Below are 21,334 nucleotides of genomic sequence, written 5' to 3' on the forward strand. Positions count from 1 at the left end.
GTTTTTTTGAACTTCGCACCTTTTACCCTTTTTGTCCACCTGTTAACTAGTCGCATTGAGGACAGGTCTCATATCTTTTCTAATGAATTATGGGTTAAATTGTTTTTTTTAGGTTTTATCTGATGCTAGTTTGATTTTGTTATGATTTTTTTTTATTATAGACATCAATTTTTGGTCGTAAATTATGTTCATTGTGTGATATTTGTTATTGTCCTTTGTAGTAGTCCTATTATCATCAACATTCATTGGCCCTCTAGGGTGGCATTGTTGTATTCCATTGGTTGTTTATGGAACGATATGTATGTTTTTGAAAGAGTTCTATCTCTTCATCATTTGGTAGCCAATTAACTCAGGAATGTGGATGAGCGTGGTCGGAACCTTATGTGCGGACGCACATTACCGAGCCTCGTTGTTGGATCCTGTGATTGATAAATGATTTATTCAAACCAAAAAATGAGACAATTTTTTTGCTCATTTTAAACTAAATTTTCGTTTTTAGCTTGCGCTTCTGTTTTTTGCAGATACATGCAATGCATATATGCAAGTAAGCATACACAAAGCGTGAAGACTTGAAAAGATTTTTTCATAGATGCAGTCAGCTTTTAGGGGCTTTTAAATGGTACCATTTTTGTATATGTCCGCAAAAGATATCGAATGGCCTAAATTAATGTAGCAAAAAAACAGGGTAGCATAGAATTCCTAGCTCCTGAATTAATTTGGAGGTTGGAACAATTATTTTCTTGTTTGAAGATGTATTTTAGTCAAAATCCAAAAGTACTTAAATTTAAACTACTTGGACATGCAACAGCTGCAGAATAAAAAACCCGTTGAAGAAAAAGATGGCAAACACTATGAAATGTTTTTGTGTGTGAAATTTGGTTAAGGATTTCTTTTTGCTAGCGTTCAAGTTTTGAGAAAAGTGTTCCCAATTTTATTGCAAGAATGATATATTGAGATTAAATCTATCGAGGGTCACGCAGGAAATTGTTTGGTAGATTTTTGTTGGTAGTAATATATTTGCAATTTTTTTTATTTTAACCAAGAAGTATTTTTTAGATTAACCTGAATGTAATTGTCCTGTTGATCACAACTTAAAATTCTAATGACGTCATCCTCAAGCATCTATTGTGATCTAGAACTATGACGACATCAAATAGTGAATTTGGAAGCAGATCATCAATATGTAATGACCTCATGAAAGAAGGGACTTCACCGAAAGAAAGGCTAAAGAATCTTTACTTTATATTCCAAGTGGGATCTCGCATTCCGTTAGAAGACGTGACTGTCTGCAAGGCGTGCTGCTACTTTCACAAATTCTGCCAAGCTGAGGAAAAAGTTTTGGCACAGTATGATCTGTACACTGTAGCTGCGGCGTGTCTCAACTTAGGTGAGAATTCTGTGAATTGTTAAATGTGAAAAAGTGGTCGAAACGAAGCTTGGAAACCGTTTTCGGATCTTTTCTGTGTCGGGCTTTTATGACCCCGGTTACAAATTTGAAAATTGATTTCTTTGAAAGACTTGACAGCAAGTAAGGAGTAAACATCCTGTTTATTCTAAGTAAAAGCAGTTGATGGCTACAAAAAATTACTTCTTTCAGAAACAAGGATTAAAGGATTGTCCCTTTTCTCTAATTCCGCCTAATTGTGTGATATTTTCAAAAGGCTTTTCAATTGACTTGCTACATGCGCTACCTGTTACGAGATTATAACTTGTGAAAACGAAAGTAGAAAAAAAATCAGGCCTTAGTAGGATATTCAAAATCCTTGCAGAAAATCAGTTTTCAACCTTTCGGAAAACAGTTAATTGATACTTATACTGTTTCTAGGAATTGTGCTTATTGTACGTTCATTTTTAACGCTAGAGACTGATAACTAACACTTTTCTCCAAAACTAACTCTTAGCTTGCTAACTAAAACCTTGGTGGAATAAGTTTCGAGTAAAGAGTAGAAATTTCGAATTCTGATTTGTCACTAAAATTTGTTGGAATAACGTGTTGAAGGTTCAATAAGCCGTACGATCATTTTTTAAAAATAAATTTAACCAATTTTTTAATTTTTATATTTGTATCCCTTGAAGCTCATTGGCGGTAAAAAATAGAAGTTAGAAAAAAATTGTTGGAATTTCAGTTTTGGATTAGGATAACTGCTTCAAAGCGGTTGACGTATAAACTATCAACGGTGCGGCGATTGTTGGAAAAAAAGTTGATTAGTCTTCATGAATTGCAACTGGAAATAGCTATAAAGATTTCTGAGAATTGAAAGTAGAAATTACAGATAGATAGAACTTTTTTTATAAAAACGAAAGCTACCGGTAATTTTGTTTCATTTTAGCTACACCATACTCCATTGAATATTTGCGATCATTTGCAGCGTATGTTAAATTATTGTGGTGGTTAATCTTGTTATTTGAGGAATCAGTATGTAGTATGACAAAAAGATAAAATTTGACAAATGGTATCCCCAATAAATGAATAAATTTTGAGGGTTGGAACAATAAATCCGAGTTTTCAATCAACTGAATCACGCACTACATGTGTGATCAAATTCTCATCATTGTGGCATCATTGTGTTATGAAACACGGCATAATACGCAAAAGTTGCTCCTAAATGAATGAACAGAAGACATACAGAACAGAAGACAAAAGACATATGTAAAATAGGTTTTTAATGGGATCTATTTGTCCAAGTGGAGAAAATTTAAGGGTACCTTTGCAGGATCGTAGTTAAAACTGTTGTAAATACTGCAAGAGTGTTGTGAAATGTAAACTGACAAAACAGTCGCAGACAAAATAGTTTTATATTGTGAAATAGTCCGTACAAAGCAATCCCAGTCAAAATATTCCCAAAATCAGAAAAAAAACAGTCCTGGTCAATGCGCTCCTTAGCTAGATCAAAAAGAATATGCATCTTGAGTCTTAAAAGAATTTTTTGCCGTTGCAAAAACAGAACGACCAGAGGTTGGTGGGTGGTGGCATGAGCTCAAATTCCGAAAGCGCTGATTCGAGTCCAAATGGATTTTAAAAAATTTCGAAAAATTCAAATAGTGAGAGCTGATCGACCATATTGGTAACGTGGGAAAACTAGAAAAACAGTACGGAGAGCATGGTTGCAGGTTGCTGTGAGAGAAGGAAAAATGAAACACTAGTTCGTGATCGACATTTTTGCAATAATCAGATTGTTTCTAAAGTTATTTTGAAATTGAAAGATATTTGGTGGAATAAAGAAAAAATGAATCACAGAAGTTAATGGATTACAAAACGAACGTTAACATTTCTTCAATTTTACTACTGTAATATTTCAGGAAGAAGAGCAATATCTTGTTTAGACTTGATAAAAGATGTTTGAAACTGCTGAGAATCTCCCATCGCGCAGCCAATCATCTGATTGCTCGAAAAAAATTATTGGCCGGGATTATAATACATAAATTTTTCTTCCCTTTGTGCCACTTGAAATCTTTGGGATCTCACATTTTTTCAGCAATGAAGGCTCACTTTTTTGTGGACGTTTTTGTTGCCGTGTCGCGGTCTGCTTAATGCCTTTCGGTTTTAAATGTATGCTGGAATAGTGGCTGCTCTCGCTATTTCTTTTTGAGCAGCAAAAATTGTTTGGCGCGTGTCGCATAGGCCATTGCTGACCTGTATTTTTAATGCCACTTGAATTTTCTCAGTATCTGCTGGGTCTGATAAATGGCTCTGGGATGTAACAACTTTAATTTGTTTAATGCGTTGTCTTACTATGCCTTTGTACTTTGTAATACAACAGCAGCGAGATCCGCCATCGGTGACTTAGCGATACTTACTTTAGACTTAGCTTTCAAAAACGAGTGGCTCTGATTTTGTTTGTCTGTATAAATTCCATGGAAACAATTTACGTTAATTTTATGACCCCAAACATCGTGAGTCACTCTTTTATTTTCTTTTCAATTAAAAAAAACCTGTCATTGTGTTTAACAACTAGTTTTGCGTTAAATTTTAATGATTTGATAAATTGATCTGAATCAGGTCAATTGCGAAATAATTTTTTGTTAATTACTGCTTAACTTTGTTTGGGAATGTTGTCTATTTTGGGACTCTTTTGCCTTGGACTGTTTTGCAATTGATGTCCGTTTTGTCTGCGACTTGTTTGTCACGACACGCTTGTGAAATGAAGTTAATCTTGCGAAAAAACCTAGCCCATAAAAAAGATTCTTGATGTTAACGTTAATGTCACCCCAAGACTAGCCATCACGTACTTAAGCTGCTATCTTTCCGAGAGTAACTGAGAAACTAATTTTTCATGTTTTCTAGCCAGTAAAATATGCGATGACCCGCCAGCCTCCTCGTGCTTAAGAGACATTGTCAATGTATCTCATCGAGTACTGCATCCTACTCGACCTCCTCTGCAGTTGGACGAAGATTTCTATGATTTGAGAGACTCAGTGGGGAGTATGGAGTTACACCTGTTGAGAGTAATACAGTTCCGAACTGACTTCGCCAACTCTTTCAAGGTTGGGAATACTTTACCGTAGAGTGCTATCGAGGATTTGGTTTAATTTTGTTTTTCTTACTGAAGATTGATGTATGAGTTGAACTGTATAAAATGTTCAAGTTAATTGGAGTTCAAGATAAATGGACAATTGTATGCAGTAATAATTCAGCTGACTATTTTTTGCCACTGAAGTTTTCTGTTGATAATTGGCAAAAATACGAGTTCTATTTAAAATACTATTTGATTTTTCTTCAGTACCTCTGTCACTATCTGCTCTCAATTAAACAATGGATATCAGCTCCTTCTGCCCCTGGTGGAAATGGTGGATCTGGTGGAAGTGATGAGGAATATCATGGTGGATCTCTCCTCTTACCACTCTGCCTGACTCTTCACAGGGATATGTACCTTTGTCCCGTGGTTCTGCAAAACGAACCACAAATCTTAGGTCTGTTAAACTACTAAGCTGCATGCTGTAATTACGTATGTCTTGTTCAAGTTGACATCTTGTGTTCAAGATAATCGGACATGCGTTTAAGTAATCGAGTAATTGCATCGACCTTTATGTGAGAAAGGCAAAACTTGAAAACTCAAATTTTATTTTTGTTCCAACATAAATTTACTTGGGGGGGGCATATGTGACTAATGCTAAAAGCATATGTGACTAATGCTAAAAGTCACATTAGCATTAGTCACATATGCTAATGTGACTTTTTTGTTCATTCTATTTTGCCCTATTGATCGATATCTTATGCGGAGAGGTTCTAAAGTGATAGCATTGAAAAATTATCGAAAGCTGAATACTTTTGTCACAAAGTTTTCTCAAATGTTTGTTTCTCGAAGAAATATTTCATTTTTTAGACATTTCTTTCTCTCCTTATACGCTAGGTGGCTGAGGTATACAGCGAAATTACAGATTCAAAGAGTATGAAATATCCAATCGTATGACCAAGTTTCTGTAACAAGCTGTCTCAGTTCAGTGTAAATAATTGGATCAGAAACTGTTGAAGAGACGTGACTTAATGGTGTGAAGGACTGTTCTTGGAGTTTAAACCTCCAACCCTCACTAATATGTGTCAACCTGCTCCACCTCATTCTACGTTGCTCGACCCCCGCCACCGCTCACAATACACCCCCACTAGCTCAAATAAGCTAGAGAAGTTTGGTTTATCGTTTCACACTTTAAGTACTCTCTTGCTGCCTTTATGCTCGCATTTGTTTGTTTTGAATTTCTCTTTGCCAACGTAAACTTTCGTCATTTTTATCTGCCTATGATTTGACTTTTTTGTTGGCTCCAAAATACGAAAAAAACCAGTTGACTTTAACATGAGAATGTTTTTAAACCAGAACCTGAAATGAGCAGAACACCATAAAATGGGCGTTTTCCTGTTTTTCATGAAATTTCAGGTACAATTTTTTTTTGATTTCCCGCCGACAGAAATTTGATGGGTAGGTTATGCGTTAAGGAACAACCGCAAGAAGGCCGGCTTAATTTTGTTTATGAACTGTGGTTTTATTAGTGCTTTTCATTTCAGAAACATTTTTGTTATCTGCCTGATACTTCACTCGTTTTTGCTGGTTTTCAAGCATGAATATAGACATCGATATTGGTGTAAATGTCAAAATGTGTTGGAGCAGACAAATACGGTACAGCTCTCTGATCTTACAGACTTCAAGGATAAATACTTTTAATTGCTCTCGAATGAGAAGCAATTATTGTTAACGTGTGTGTCTTTTTACAACCCGAAGAGGAGTTGGTATTCTACAGTTTTTTTCAGCTGAAGTCATGACTTGAAATTTTGACTTTGTTTTCGAACATTGACTTCTGTTTTCGAACAATGGACTTTAAAAGTAGCTTAGTCTGTAATGTATAATAATTAAGAACTGATTGTAGTATTAAAGGTGAAAAGGTGAAACGGTCATTTTCAGAATTCTTGATCCCATATAAGTCCCTCCAACTTATCTAACCTTCCCCCCTCCCCCGAACTAGCCCCTCACAACTACCCACCCCCCCCCCCCGCCCATACACACAATACTACCCCCCCCCCCCCACACACACACACACACACACACACACACAACCACCTAACCCCCACCCCAACAACTACCCCCCCTACCTATCCACATTTCTAACTAAAAATTGATTTTTTTTCACTGTATATTGCTTTTTTTCTTAGTCGCCATCAGCCTCTCAACGGCTATTATTTAGGCGCTCTCCTTTTTTACAATTCAAAGAATTTGAATTGTATTGGGGCGCTGTCTTTTTTGTTAAGATCTGTTCACACATTTTCATGATTTTTGAAGTCAATTTGGAGTAGTGGTTTTGGTCACGCCGAAACAGGAAGTAGAGCAAAAAGCGAGTAGTTTTGCGGCGTGAAATTTTTCTCTAATTAATAGTAGAGTGAGAAAACGGTGTTTCAAAAAAATCCTTTTCTCGCTATTGGTTTTCTGTTAGAATGCGGCAATTTCATCTTGATTTTTACTGTTTTATTCAATTTTGGGATCAGATTTTTTTCTAAATGGTTCACTCAATCTATTCATAGTTCATTATTGCTCTAGTTATTTGTTTAAATCAAATTTCACTTTTTTGCCAGTGGTTTTTTGTTTACATGCTGCATTGTTATTTTGATTTCTTTTTTTTTGCATGAAATATTTTTGCTTTATTTTTAAAGTAGAGTGAGAAAACGGTGTTTGAACAAAAATTAGCTATCTCGGTAGTGGTTTTTTATTCACATGCGGCAATTTATCTTTGATTTTTTACTGTTTTTTTTTATTTTTATGATCAGATTTTGTTCTAAATGTTTTTCCAATCCATTAATTGTTCATTCTAGACCTAGTTTTTTGTTTGATCCAAACTTTCATTTCTCGCTAAAGGTTTTTTGTTCTCATGGGGCATTTTTAAATTGTGTTTTTGGTTTTTCATGAGTTTTTTATCTGAATTTTTTTAGAATTTTTTCCCAATTCCTTCTTAGCCCGTTCTCGGTCTAGTTTTTTGTTTATAGTCAATGAAAATACTTTGAATTGTACGTCAGGACTTGTCCTGCTATTTTTTTTAATTCGTCGTCTCCATCGATGATTCTTACGACCTGACTTCTTGGAATTGACTTTTTCAGTGATATCTACTAATTTACCTTTCTCGCTAGTGGTTTTTTGTTCACATTCGGAATTTTGACTGTGTTTTGCGGTTTTCTTGTCATTATTTTTTGAATTTTTTCAGAAACTGTTTTTCCAACTCACTCATAGTCCGTTCTACGTCTAGTTTTTTTGTTTAGTCAATGAAAATTCTTTGAATTTTGCGTCAGGACTTGTCCTGTTATGTTTTTTTAAATTTGCTTTACTTTTTGATCACGTTTTTCGTTTTACATAAATCATGATTTTAACGATTGACTTCTGACTTACTTCACTCATTGTTTGAACTGAATGGATTTTAAATTCTTTCACGCATTGTATTAAGCAATAAAGTTACTACTGTCAGAGTTGAAAGATCAAAATCCAAAGAGATTGGATAAACCGATATGGCCCGGTCGTTAAGTCATTGAGAATTAGGTTATCAAAGTTCATTAGAGTGTTTGGGTAGCTGACATTGGTACTGAGCTTTTTAGTTTTCAGTTTAGAAGTTAAATAGAAGTTGAGAAACGCTGTTTTAGAATCCAACTGAAGCAGCACGCCAACTTAGAACAGTTTTTGGCATTAAAAAAAAACAGAAAATCGGTCAATTTATCTGTTTTGTTTCTTGTTCTGTTTCAATCCCGATGTGCATCAACGGCTGCTATGTTCCAACAATCTAGCGATTATGTTTGTTTCTTTTTATCGTATCTTTTGAAATAGGAAGAGTTAGATACGTTTTTTTGCACAACTCTTCGAGTCGTTTCCGGTATTCTACCGGCTATGTTTTCTTGCCATTGTTCGCTTGGCCGTTCTCCATTTTTCTTCTAGAATAACCGTTGACTTCTTAAGTGACTTTTTCACAAACTTTTCTTGATTTTTTGTGATTTCGATTGCTTTGTTCAAACGAACACAGTTGTTTGAGTCTCGATGACAAGTCCCTGATAGCGGAGTGGTTAATACTTCCGTCGAGTTGAGGGATTTGAACGCTGGAGGGTGGCAATCGAATCCTACCGTCGGTCAATATTTTAGCAATAAAGACAAATTTGTCGAAGCTACAGCCCCTGAATTAAATTGTATCGCCTGTCATTCGAGTGCAATTTTGTTAGTGTAGTCAAATCAAAGGTGCAACAGATGCAGTTTCATCTCTCAATCTGGCTGATTTTTATCATATGTTCATTTTACATCTGTCAAAATTAACTAGCCTGATGAGACTAGAAAACTAACAAGGAAGTGCGGTAATGGGCGTCCACACATAATGTTTCGAACCCGCTCGACCTCGTTTTTGACTTAATTGTCCACCAAATAAGGAAGAGATATAAAACCTTCAAAAACAAACTTTCTTTTAAAAAAATTGGGCTATGCATTACAAAACACTAAAGCTCTAACCAATATACAAACAAAATAATGACTCATTAGAGGGCCGATGATATCTGCCATTAAGCAGAGTAAGAGACCAGACGAACAACATAATCAAATAAAACGACCAGCTTTAATTAGGACCAAAACTCAATGTCTATCCTTTTTTCAAAAAAAATTTAATGAAAAAGTTAAAATTGCGTCAGATTAAACGTTAACTGAACCAATTGACTTGCATTTTTCCAGAAAAGATCGGAACTGTCTTTATTGAGAATAATTAACAAGTAGACTGATGTTATGAAAGCAATTAGTTATCAACTGAAATTACTCAATGGCTGTTTTTATACTTTCATGCAAGACCATTGAGACCTGTCATTATCTAGAATGTCATACTTTTACAAAAGTAACAAAGATGAAGAATTCATTTCATTTTTTTGAGGAAACGGTGTCGAAGCCTATAAGACCAAAAATCAGTTGTGTAATTAATGAAACCGCAAGACTACATTTTAATTCACATGAGAAAGAATGCGACCTCTCTCTTTAATGAGACTACACTTAAAGATTGAAAATAAGATTGAAGTTGGCAAATCTCAAAAAAAAACAGCATTCATTTTTGAAAACAATTTTTGAAACCGGTAGACATAATGACCGTCAGTTTTCAACTAAAACATTCGAAATCCTTTAACTTGTTACTGCTCAGGAAGCCGATTAAACATGTCTTTAGTGAGGCTAAGTCATAAGACTACACATTAACATTTAATACAGGCAGAACTAAAAATTTCGCAAATTTTCTGCAAACGCTGTTGAAGCCAAAAATCATGCGCTTTTGCTTTGGTCTTCATTTGAACGTAAACGAAAATTGACCTGTCAAAAATTGAGGTTTGATTTGAAATCGTTCTGGCGTGGAACTAACGTAAGAAATGTTTTAAAAAGTATTCAAAAAAACATGCAGCGCCCCATTAAAATCGGAATAACTTTTGAACTATAAAATACCACAAATAAACGAAAACTGACCTTGCTCTCAATGCTTCTGCATTAAAACGAAAAGTGTACCCAATGTTACCGAAATAGTTAATTTGACCAAAAATTTTTTTGTTTGGTCCAAACTTTCATTTCTCGCTAAAGGTTTTTTGTTCTAATGGGGCATTTTTACATTGTTTTTTTTTGTTTTTTTTATGAATTCTTTTTATCTGAATTTTTTTAGAATTTTTTCCCAATTCCTTCTTAGTCCGTTCTCGGTCTAGTTTTTTGTTTATAGTCAAGGAAAATTCTTTGAATTGTACGTCAGGACTTGTCCTGCTATTTTTTTAATTCGTCGTCTCCATCGATGATTCTTACGACCTGAGTTCTTGGAATTGACTTTTTCAGTGATATCTACTAATTTACCTTTCTCGCTAGTGGTTTTTTGTTCACATTCGGAATTTGGACAGTGTTTTGCGGTTTTCTTGTAATTATTTTTGAATTTTTTCAGAAATTGTTTTTCCAAACGCATAGTCCGTTCTACGTCTAGTTTTTTTGTTTAGTCAATGAAAATTCTTTGAATTTTGCGTCAGGACTTGTCCTGTTATGTTTTTTAAATTTGCTAACTTTTTGATCACGTTTTTCGTTTTACATAAGTCATGATTTTAACGATTGACTTCTGACTTACTTCACTCATTGTTTCAACTGAATGGATTTTGATTTCTTTCACGCATTTTATTAAGCAATAAAGTTACTACTGTCAGAGTTGAAAGATCAAAATCAAAAGAGATTGGATAAACCGATATGGCCCGGTCATTAAGTCATTGAGAATTAGGTTATCAAAGTTCATTATATTGTTTGGGTAGCTGACATTGGTACTGAGCTTTTTAGTTTTCAGTTTAGAAGTTAAATAGAAGTTGAGAAACGCTGTTTTAGAATCCAACTGAAGCAGCACGCCAACTTAGAACAGTTTTTGGCATTAAAAAAACAGAAAATCGGTCAATTTATCTGTTTTGTTTCTTGTTCTGTTTCAATCCCGATGTGCATCAACGGCTGCTATGTTCCAACAATCTAGCGATTATGTTTGTTTCTTTTTATCGTATCTTTTGAAATAGGAAGAGTTAGATACGTTTTTTTGCACAACTCTTCGAGTCGTTTCCGGTATTCTACCGGCTATGTTTTCTTGCCATTGTTCGCTTGGCCGTTCTCCATTTTTCTTCTAGAATAACCGTTGACTTCTTAAGTGACTTTTTCACAAACTTCTTGATTTTTTGTGATTTCGATTGCTCTCTGTCGGAAATAAATTTGTTGTTCAAACGAACACAGTTGTTTGGGTCTCGATGACAAGTCCCTGATAGCGGAGTGGTTAATACTTCCGTCGAGTTGAGAGATTTTAACGCTGGAGGGTGGCAATCGAATCGTACCGTCGGTCAATATTTTAGCAATAAAGACAAATTTGTCGAAGCTACAGCCCCTGAATTAAATTGTATCGCCTGTCATTCGAGTGCAATTTTGTTACAGTGTAGTCAAATCAAAGGTGCAACAGATGCAGTTTCATCTCTCAATCTGGCTGATTTTTATCATATGTTCATTTTACATCTGTCAAAATTAACTAGCCTGATGAGACTAGAAAACTAACAAGGAAGTGCGGTAATGGGCGTCCACACATAATGTTTCGAACCCGCTCGACCTCGTTTTTGACTTAATTGTCCACCAAATAAGGAAGAGATATAAAACCTTCAAAAACAAACTTTCTTTTAAAAAAATTGGGCTATGCATTACAAAACACTAAAGCTCTAACCAATATACAAACAAAATAATAACTCATTAGAGGGCCGATGATATCTGCCATTAAGCAGAGTAAGAGACAAGACGAACAACAAAACCAAATAAAACAACCAGCTTTATTTAGGACCAAAACTCAATGTCTATCTTTTTTCAAAAAAGCTTAATGAAAAAGTTAAAATTGCGTCAGATTAAACGTTAACTGAACCAATTGACTTGCATTTTTCCAGAAAAGATCGGAACTGTCTTTATTGAGAATAATTAACAAGTAGACTGATGTTATGAAAGCAATTAGTTATCAACTGAAATTACTCAATGGCTGTTTTTATACTTTCATGCAAGACCATTGAGACCTGTCATTATCTAGAATGTCATACTTTTACAAAAGTAACAAAGATGAAGAATTCATTTCATTTTTTTTGAGGAAACGGTGTCGAAGCCTATAAGACCAAAAATCACAGTTGTGTAAGTAATGAAACCGCAAGACTACATTTTAATTCACATGAGAAAGAATGCGACCTCTCTCTTTAATGAGACTACGCTTAAAGATTCAAAATAAGATTGAAGTTGGCAAATCTCAAAAAAAAACAGCATTCATTTTTGAAAACAATTTTTGAAACCGGTAGACATAATGACCGTCAATTTTCAACTGAAACATTTGAAATCTTTTAAATTGTTACTGCTCAGGGAGCCGATTTTACATGTCTTTAGTGAGACTAAGTCATAAGACTACACATTATTACTTAATACAGGCAGAACTTAAAATTTCGCAAATTTTATGCAAACGTTGTTGAAGCCAAAAATCATGCGCTTTTGCTTTGGTCTTCATATAAACGTAAACGAAAATTGACCGTCAATAATTGAGGTTTGATTTGAAATCGTTCTGGCGTGGAACTAACGTAAGAAAAATTTTAAAAAGTATTTCAAAAAAACATATACAACGCCCCATTAAAATCCGAATAACTTTTGAACTATAAAATACCACAAATAAACGAAAACTAACCTTGCTCTCAATGCTTCTGCATTAAAACGAAAAGTGTACCCAATGTTACCGAAATAGTTAATTTGACCAAAAAATTATATCAAAAATAATGAATGATTTTTGGAAACTTATCGAGTCATATCACCAAAAAAGCATTTTGTTTCAACTGAAAGAATTAGGTAATTTCTTAAAAAGCTCCCTAGATACCCAATTAGAAATTCGGATAATTAGACTCCCTCATAAAACAGCAAAAAGAAGATCAAATGCTTGAAAATCTCAATAATTTATTAAAAAGTTACGAAAAAAAAAATTGTCGGAGCCATAAAAACCATGAGCTTTACTCATTAAACACAATTTTATTTCATCAGACCTTATTGGATTATAAAGGGACCTATTATCAATGACTCCTCTAGTTGAAAATAGACTTTCTAGTATTTGTGATGAAAAAATTTCAAAAGAGCAGACCCAAAATACAATCCCAATTCTTTTTCATCGCAAAACTCAACGATGAGACCAAAACTTGCCTGGCTATCGCTGCTCGGCTGTTAAAATGCGTTATTGTTCTGAAATTTTTACTAATTGTTTTTTTGGCGAGCGAAAATCTTATTATATCAAAAAAATATGCTTTTTTAAATAAATATCCGTTCAATTTATAGAAAGAACGCAATGTTTTTTTCAGGAATTTTTCTGGAGAACGGGAGGAACAATATGCCCATATCTGACTGAAAGAGGATTGTGTCTGCACCACCAGTCAAACCGGAGAAAGTTGGCCAAAGAGGCATATTTGATGCTGTTTTTATGAAAAAAGGAAAAATACCGAGTTTTCAAAAATTTAGCTGAAGAAAAATCGGTTCAATAGGCTCAAAACTCTCTTCTATCTTTATGGGTAAAAACAATGAGACTATTTTTTATCATTTTTTAAATCAAAAATTTATAAAATTGCCAGCAAAATTTACGAAATATGTGAAAACAACGAAGTTAGGCTCACGTTCACAAATCTTTAAACCTCCGTAACTCCTCGGTAAAAGCGAAATTCAATGAAAGCAATTATAAAATTGATAATATTTCTTGATCGTTAAAATTTTGTTTGGCAAAAGTGTAATCATTTTCTTTCTGTATTTTTTTGCAAACCAGAAAATAATCCAGCAGAACGTTGCTTTTTAAGATATGCGAACAGTATGTACAACCACAATACAAATACGGAATTCTTATTTAGGGAATAGCAAATAAGTCCGATCTTTATAAACTTCAATATCAGCAAAATTTCACATTGAGAATAATTTTTGGATTTTCGAAACGAAGAGAAGTAAGAATTATGTAGATTGGAAAACAAAATTGCAAAGTTGCTCTCATTTGTGAACTACACATTTTTGAGCTTCCAAATTTTGTATCTAAAATTTTGGAAAAAAACACACTCTAGCGATAAAACAAACGCCTTCCTATTCAATAGAGAAATAGCGAGATCCCTTGATAATGAGAGAAAGATAAAAACAATACTCTTTGTAGAAAAGTTGACAAGAACCAGAAAGAAGTTCGAATTCGAATTCCTTATAGTTTGCGAAATTTGACATAAACATAATTTAAATTATAATAGACTTTTGGAAGAACGTCTGAACAAATTTCTGTATTCTTTTTTGATGATTTTAGTATTGGTTCTTCTTTTGACACATTTTCTGGTAAACTTCTGTAGTAAAAACAAAGGAAACACTTTCTTTTTATTTTTCTTGGTGTTTTTCTTGCCACTTACATAAATTTCATCTTTTTTCTTGCTTTTTAGCGACCAACTGTATAAGTAAAATAGATTTGGGCTGCTTGGTATTGCATATTCCACTTTCCTGGGATACTTTTGGCTACTCATTTTTATGTGCAAAGTTTGATAAAAATTACTTCCAGCACGTATAGAAGTACATTGTGTGAATTTGGACAGCTCTGAAGTGGAACTCAAACAGGCAAAATGCCTCCTAGCATCCGTTCGGTAGGACGCTAAAACAGATAATATATTATAAACATTTGCTATTATAATTGTACTGAAAACAAATGTATTATTACTGCTTTATAGATTAATTCCACAAGATGTTTTCACAACTTCAGATTTTTCCATTTTTTCCTGTTCACATTTACGTTTTTTGTATGTGAATAGAATTATGTTTTGATCGGATTTAGCTAAATTCAACATCCGTTTTTGATTTGGTAGCAGCTCTTTGAGGTGAAAAAATTCTTCATAATTATTATACATTTTGCAGCATTCAGCAATAAATTTAATTGCAGCTTGACGTAGCTTTTTGATCAAGCGTTCGCCTCAGGTTCCATAACTTAGCGCTTTCGTTAATGCTTTATGAGAATTTGATTTCATACATTGCCTACGTCACAGATAATGTGGTTGAATTTGCTATATATGAAGAACAATTTGACATTTCTAAAAATGGAGCAATTAGCAAATGCAGTCGATAAGTTTCTCAAGACGCCAACTTTGACTCAATTGGATAATTAAGAATTAAAATGACTTGACATTTCTTTTCAATTTCCGCAGAGAAAGGTGAGAGAACTTAAATTGGGAATTGAAGAGTTCGATTGAGGCATTTTAAAAAGGAAATCAAAATCTCAAGGGAGATGATAAGGTTTTCTCAAGTTCGATTGCCAAACTTGCTGGCGTTTTGAATTACCTCGCACTGCATTTTTGAGATCTAATTGCTGCAGAAATCTGTCAAAATAGAGTTTTAGCTTATCAATAGATTGGGTTTCCTGACTGAAAGAGTCATTTTCGGCGTCAGTATTCTCTCATAGTCCCAAATTGGTAGTCTCAAAATTCTAATTAATGAAAGAGATGTCGGTGAGATGTATAAATATGGTTAACATCGGGGGGAATGCTGCTATATTACAGGAATAAATGAATAATGACCGCTCGGCTAAAGAAAGATTGTGAGATTTGGACTTATGATCAGACCATCCCAGATGGAAAAGACCTCTAATCAGACCAAAATCTATTGCCCAGACGTTGGTGTGCTCGAACCCTTTTCCAGACCCTGCGACTTGGGTCTGATCTGAGGTCAATTCCGTCTGGGACGTCAACTTAGGAAATGGCGGTTACGACGGCATTGTCTCTTTGAAGAAAAGGTTAATTTAGTTACCGTTTTGAGCTAAGAAATAAGTTTTAACATCGGATTAAGCTGTTTCAACAATTTGAACAAATCCCCTGGACAAATTGACCGGCTAATTGGATTTCCTTGTAAATGTTTTTTGCACAACTTTTAGTTATCTTCAGAAGAAAACAACATGTTAATTCCACTAGTGCATGAAAAAAGAGGAGTTAAAAAAGTTTTATTTTTCAGTTTTTTGCCTGCTGTTATTAATAACACCTGTCATTAATCAATTTGTTATTCAATGATACACCCTGACGAGCGCTTCTCAGTTCAGCGGTGCTGGTGTTCTTTGAATAGTTATTGAGAGCTATTTCAATCAACTCCAGTTTCTTATAATCAAAGAAACCATAAACCATTTCAAAGACTCATTCTGAACCTAGTTTGCGAACTGGGGTCAGAATGAGTCTTTGAAATGTTTTTCATTTTCTTTGATTGTAAGAAACTGGAGTTGATTGAAATAGCTCTCAATAACTTTTCAAAGAATACCAGCACCGCTGAACTGGGAAGTTCGTTAGGGTGTGTCATTGAATTGCTGATTAAATAATGACAGGTGATATTATAATTTAATAGCTAGCACATATCAGATCAGAGCCAGTACCTAACTGCAAAGCTAGTTATTTGAGGCCTGTAAATATTACTTTCCTAAAATCGACCAAATGGCGGATAAAAAACCTTTCGCTCGTTCTGTAAACGGCAGTAAAATTCTCGGGACTCTTTATTTCTGTTTAGACTAACACCTCTACTTAGGTGAAAAAAAGTGTCGAGAAAAACTCCTGGAAAATATAATTCAATAATATTTTTTTTGCGTCGCAGTTTCTTAAAATCGTTTGTGTGCAATCTTTTCTTAACAACTCATCTAGAGACAGCAATTAGTTAAATAGATTGATTTGATCATGATTTAAGTAACTGATTTTTGGTATATTAGGATTTTTTTGCCAAACTTTGAATTACGAAATGATTTGGACTAATTATGCGTTTTTGGGCGCGCAGTGACATCAAGGCGGGATTTGGTATCAACATGGATTTTTACCATCAAATGAGTTTCTTTTTGAAGTCTTTTCGCAATTTTTCTTTCGAATTAGAAACCATTCTGGTTTCATTTGATGTTCAATTAATGATAAATCAATCCCAATTACGTTCAAATGAGTATCAAAAAACAAGCTTTATGTCTTCAGAGGAAATCTCATGGCTCCCAATTTTGTTTTTTGTTAATTTTATTAATTCCAATGGGCCTGCATGTTTTGTTCTTTTTGTCGCCGTATGACTCAGTCTTTTAATCAAAAATTCAATTGCGTATCGAAAGAGGTGCTGGTGAACCTATATATTGCTTTCAATTTATACCTAATGGCTCTCATGTCTTTAAATAGATTTCTCTGAAAAAATATTAAATTTTTTAACTACCACCTTTTCGATCGTTTTTCTGTCACATTGTGGCATAATCATTAATGACTGGTCGCGTCCTCTTTCTAATGAAATCAAAAGGAATCGATGTAGGGGCTTGCAATTTTAATAGCTTCACATTTCTTTTTTATCTACTTGTTTTTAGCTAGTCTCATCAAGGGCAGCTCACATCTGCTTCGTAGTGAAATACAACTTTGGTCCTAAGGAATAGAAACAGATATTTAGTTTTTGCGCGTAGTTATTGGGTTTTGTTTTTTTTTGCAAGATGTTTTATCTTCTAGTCTCAGGTCTCATCAGTACTCTTAAGTGAACTTGTTTAATTTATTTTTTGGTTTGGTTTGAGTTTATACCATTTTTTATTCATTGACCAATTGTTTTCGAACAGTATTCGAATTTTCGAATGATTCCTATCTCTTCCTCATTTGGTAGACATTTATGTCAATACGTGGATGAGTGGGGATGAAAAATTATGCGCGACCGCATATTACCGAGACTCCCTGCTAATTTTGACTTTGAATCTTTCGTTTGAGAAAACACTTGCCATAAGTAAAGTTTATTTGTGTTCGATACCACTTGATTGCCATAACAAGAACTATCAGTTGACGGAGTTGAGAACATTATATAATGCTTGACAAATACCGCTTTCAGTTATATTAGACTTTTAAAACTCAAAATCTCTGACGTAAAGTGAGAAAAGGGGGTTATGTTTGCTTCCATGCGCCCTCATCCCAGCACCATTCTTGAACCGGCCTAAAAACTAATTACTTTTTAGCATGAAGTGTCGTAATTCAATTGTTTGAAGCACGCTGAGAAGTCAGTCCAAGTCAATAATCTTTAACCCGCGGAGTCTTTTTAGGGATTACTTATAATTCCAGGCTGTTGTTTCCCACCTTACTGTTAACGAGTTGAGGGTTCATAGCTCGCGGAGCTGAAAATAGTTCGGTGGAATAATTAATCGCATATATTTGTTGCGCAGATTTGCCTTTTTTGAGTAAAAATTAGCGCGTGGCCGATGAGATATTGTATTGGAATGAAGTGTTTAGTTACAGTCATCACTATCTAATATAGCGCATAATTGTATGTGCTACTGCAGTAACCAACAAGCAAAATATTAGTTCTGACTACTCGAGCAATATCGTTATGTATTTAGCCGCCGAGCTCAGCTGAGCTTGTTATTTGAGGCCATTGTTTTGCTGCTGGGCTTGAACCGCCAGCCAGTGGATTGTATCCTCTGAGATGGAAAAAGTGCTTCTATTACAAATTCAGTGCTGATGTATACTGCTTGCCAGCTGGCGGAGCTTGATTAGTTGGTTCACTATGTTGACGTCAATAGCACAGTAGGATTGCATCAGATAGCACTAAAATGTTTGGGTTTGGTATTATGTGTAGTACCACTACTACAACATCCCTTACAATGGAATAGATGCTCGACTTAATACATAACCAATGCTAAGAAAAAGCTGACGTTTGTGTTAATGAAAAACTTTCACGGCATTTCAATCGCTTTTTGCGAGAAGTTAAATTAATTTTTGCAGCAATGAGAACTCAGTGGTGCTCAAAATAGCAAATGTAGTCTCACAAAAGTAAAAATTTGAACTTATTTCAATAACTTGTTCTTTGATGACGCGATGTCGCTCTAATCTAAACTACTGGCTTGAACGAAACTGATTTTTACTATGTTTCGGATAATACTCATTTGTTGTCAATCCTTTCTGAAATGTGTTCTGAAAATCAAGTATTTTGAAGAATGCTTTTCCGTACAGAAACGCAAATACTACCTTTGTACATTTTTTAAGCTACTTTTTTTATGTTGTGAACCAGTTTTTAATAGAATATTTTTTTGCAGATTTTTGTCGAAAGCAGCTGATTTTAATTTTGTTTCTGTTTACTTGTTGGTTCGCTTCAGCTTCATGTTTGGCAGGTGCCTAATACTCGTTTTCTCCTGAAGTTTATTTTTTACTCCTGTAAAAGGTGGAATTATATCACACTTTGTAAATTTCATCACTGGTGTCCTGTCAAGAGGCAGAAGTCTCAAACAACCAATCTGATTGGCTGAGAAATTGCCCGCCTCCTACTTTTATGCGCTCATTTAGCCGTAACTCAACTTAGTCTAAAGTTTTTAAGGAAATTTAATGCATTTGACCATGCCTCGTGGTCCACGGTAATGCCTTACCGGCTCGTGATTTTAAACTGTCATAACTGAACGAGGAATCAGAACGTACACAGAATACAGTTTTATTTCTTATCGGCTCCGTGCAATTTCGAAGCATATTTGAAGTTATTGGCTCATCATATCTTAATACATGGAAATAATGTTGAGTGAATTTTTCAGCTCTGAGACAACCAGAAACAAGAACTATATATTCCTCGTCTCAAAATAGTTGAGAATTAACATAGTTGAAAGATAGCCGGTAAATGTTCCCGTTTTTTTGTAAATAATAATCGGATATAGTTAGAAATAATTAGAAATCATAAATGAGCGTATTTTAACTGCTAATCTTTGTATTTTGGGGAAATACATTCTGCTTATTTTTTAGTCTTGAAAGTCCCACTTGTCAAAAAGTTAATTGTGCGAAAGGACACAAATCAGGAAGCTGCGAATGCTTGCGCTGATTATTTCCAAAGAGTAAGGCTTAGAAATGTGGAGGTTTTTTAAGGTAAAAGTAATATATTTTGTTTTATATACATTGAATTAGACAAGGGTCTTGATGAATGGCTTCAACATTCTTTATTCAAGTTTTAAGAGACAAACAATTGGTAATTTGTTTAGGGCAGCGGAGATGTTTTCTTCCTTTTGGATGTACTCAAAGATACGTTTTCAAACGGGTTTTCAAATTATCAAAACCTTATCATAGGATAGAACTTAGGGTTAATAAATAGGACCTGACCTCCCTCTCTTGTCTGCCTTTGAATCATATTTCCTGGAAATGTGACAAAATTATATCTGCCATTTATGAAGAAATAGATTTTATTTTGTTTTGTTTTTTACAGCTCTATCTGCAATCTATTTGGCAATGGCGCTTTTGGACTACGAACTAGTGGGTTTTGAGACCCAGAAAACACCACCTAAACTCAATAGCGAACAAACTGTATCATCATCAAATTTGACGAGCAGTCATTTTCAACACAAGCAAAATTTTCCGCGAAAGAAATGGTTCCAAGTTTTCTACGGAGATGCGACTCGTGAAGTTCTTGAAAGTGTTTGCTGCGAGTTCATGAAGTTGATCAATGAAAAGAATAGCAGTTTTTTGGACTCTCTTAAGAAGAATTATCCAGAAAAAAGCGTAATATCGTCAAACACTTGAATTGATATTGTATTCATTGTTTAATAATTTAATTCAATATTCAAACACAAATTAATCAATTTTGCCACTACAGCAGAAATTGGGTGTTAACAGTTTGACAGCAGTCGCAATTTTATTACTGGGCAACCAAAATTTATTATTTTAATTATGAGTTATAGACCTCGTGTATCATTCAAGTGCGATTGTACATGCATATGTTGGTAGTTTATGCATGATCTACTTTTGGACATAGCTGGACCAAGGAAGGTACTTCTGCTGAAGGTATTGTGGATCGGGCCATGATCGTTTCTGATTAACTGCTGGTGCAAATGACATGTCGAGTGACGAAAGAGGGTCTGAGTCAAATGGTCTAGATGAGAGAGCTCGTTTCTTTTCCGCTCCTGAAAAAAAATGCAAATTATTAACGCGCATCACTATTGCAACAAAGTTGACCCATAAGCAGTTCAGTGTATATTACTCTTGTTTTTGACGTAACGAGTTGGTAATGGATTGAACAAAACCGTAGGCCGAATGAAACCATTAGCAACAACTGTCACAAGCAGTAGTCTAATATGTGTTTACTTTGCAGTCTTACGTGACAAAAGGTGTACAATAATTCCTCTAGCCAATAACAACGCGTACGGCCAAATTAACGGATATAAAAGTCTTGTACCTCAGTGTATTAAAAGTTTGCTTCTGTTTGGCTATTTGAATCCCTAATTGTTTTTGTACGACTCGAAGAGGAGTATTGATATTCTACAGGTTTTTTACAATTCAAAGAATTTGAATTGTATTGGGGCGCTTTCTTTTTTTTAAGATCTGTTCACACATTTTCATGCTTTTTGAAGTCAAATT

At 34.5% G+C, this 21,334-nt stretch overlaps 3 protein-coding genes across 6 annotated transcripts in view; 2 read left to right on the forward strand and 1 right to left on the reverse strand.

Annotated features, from left to right (window-relative positions):
* Nucleotides 1-21,334, forward strand: part of LOC142357659 (isocitrate dehydrogenase [NAD] subunit gamma, mitochondrial-like) — a 545,753-nt gene that overhangs the window by 230,652 nt on the left and 293,767 nt on the right. The window lies entirely within an intron of this gene.
* Nucleotides 1,029-20,555, forward strand: LOC142357563 (cyclin-Q-like). Its single transcript, XM_075409147.1, has 4 exons — nucleotides 1,029-1,387; nucleotides 4,286-4,485; nucleotides 4,722-4,911; nucleotides 20,187-20,555. Exons 1-4 carry the CDS (start codon nucleotides 1,141-1,143, stop codon nucleotides 20,498-20,500), a joined length of 951 nt encoding a protein of 316 aa, XP_075265262.1. The 5' UTR covers nucleotides 1,029-1,140; the 3' UTR covers nucleotides 20,501-20,555.
* LOC142357579 (uncharacterized) overlaps nucleotides 20,484-21,334 on the reverse strand; it is a 48,177-nt gene continuing 47,326 nt past the window's right edge. For all 3 annotated transcript variants that reach the window (XM_075409149.1, XM_075409148.1, XM_075409156.1), the window contains one exon: nucleotides 20,484-20,880. In XM_075409149.1, the coding sequence (XP_075265264.1) occupies nucleotides 20,717-20,880 (164 nt within the window). In that variant the 3' untranslated portion in view covers nucleotides 20,484-20,716. The remainder of the gene's footprint in view (nucleotides 20,881-21,334) is intronic.

This window comes from Convolutriloba macropyga, chromosome 2 (genome assembly GCF_964194025.1).
Source record: "Convolutriloba macropyga chromosome 2, txConMacr16.3, whole genome shotgun sequence".
NCBI lineage: Eukaryota > Metazoa > Xenacoelomorpha > Acoela > Convolutidae > Convolutriloba > Convolutriloba macropyga.

Bases quoted from the DNA above. Each gene is read 5' to 3' on its own strand.
- LOC142357563 (XM_075409147.1), top strand. From the start codon at position 1,141: ATGACGACATCAAATAGTGAATTTGGAAGCAGATCATCAATATGTAAT. The intron at 4,486-4,721 runs GTTGGGAATACT...ATTTTTCTTCAG, and splicing joins ACTTCGCCAACTCTTTCAAG to TACCTCTGTCACTATCTGCT. The intron at 4,912-20,186 runs GTCTGTTAAACT...TGTTTTTTACAG, and splicing joins AAACGAACCACAAATCTTAG to CTCTATCTGCAATCTATTTG.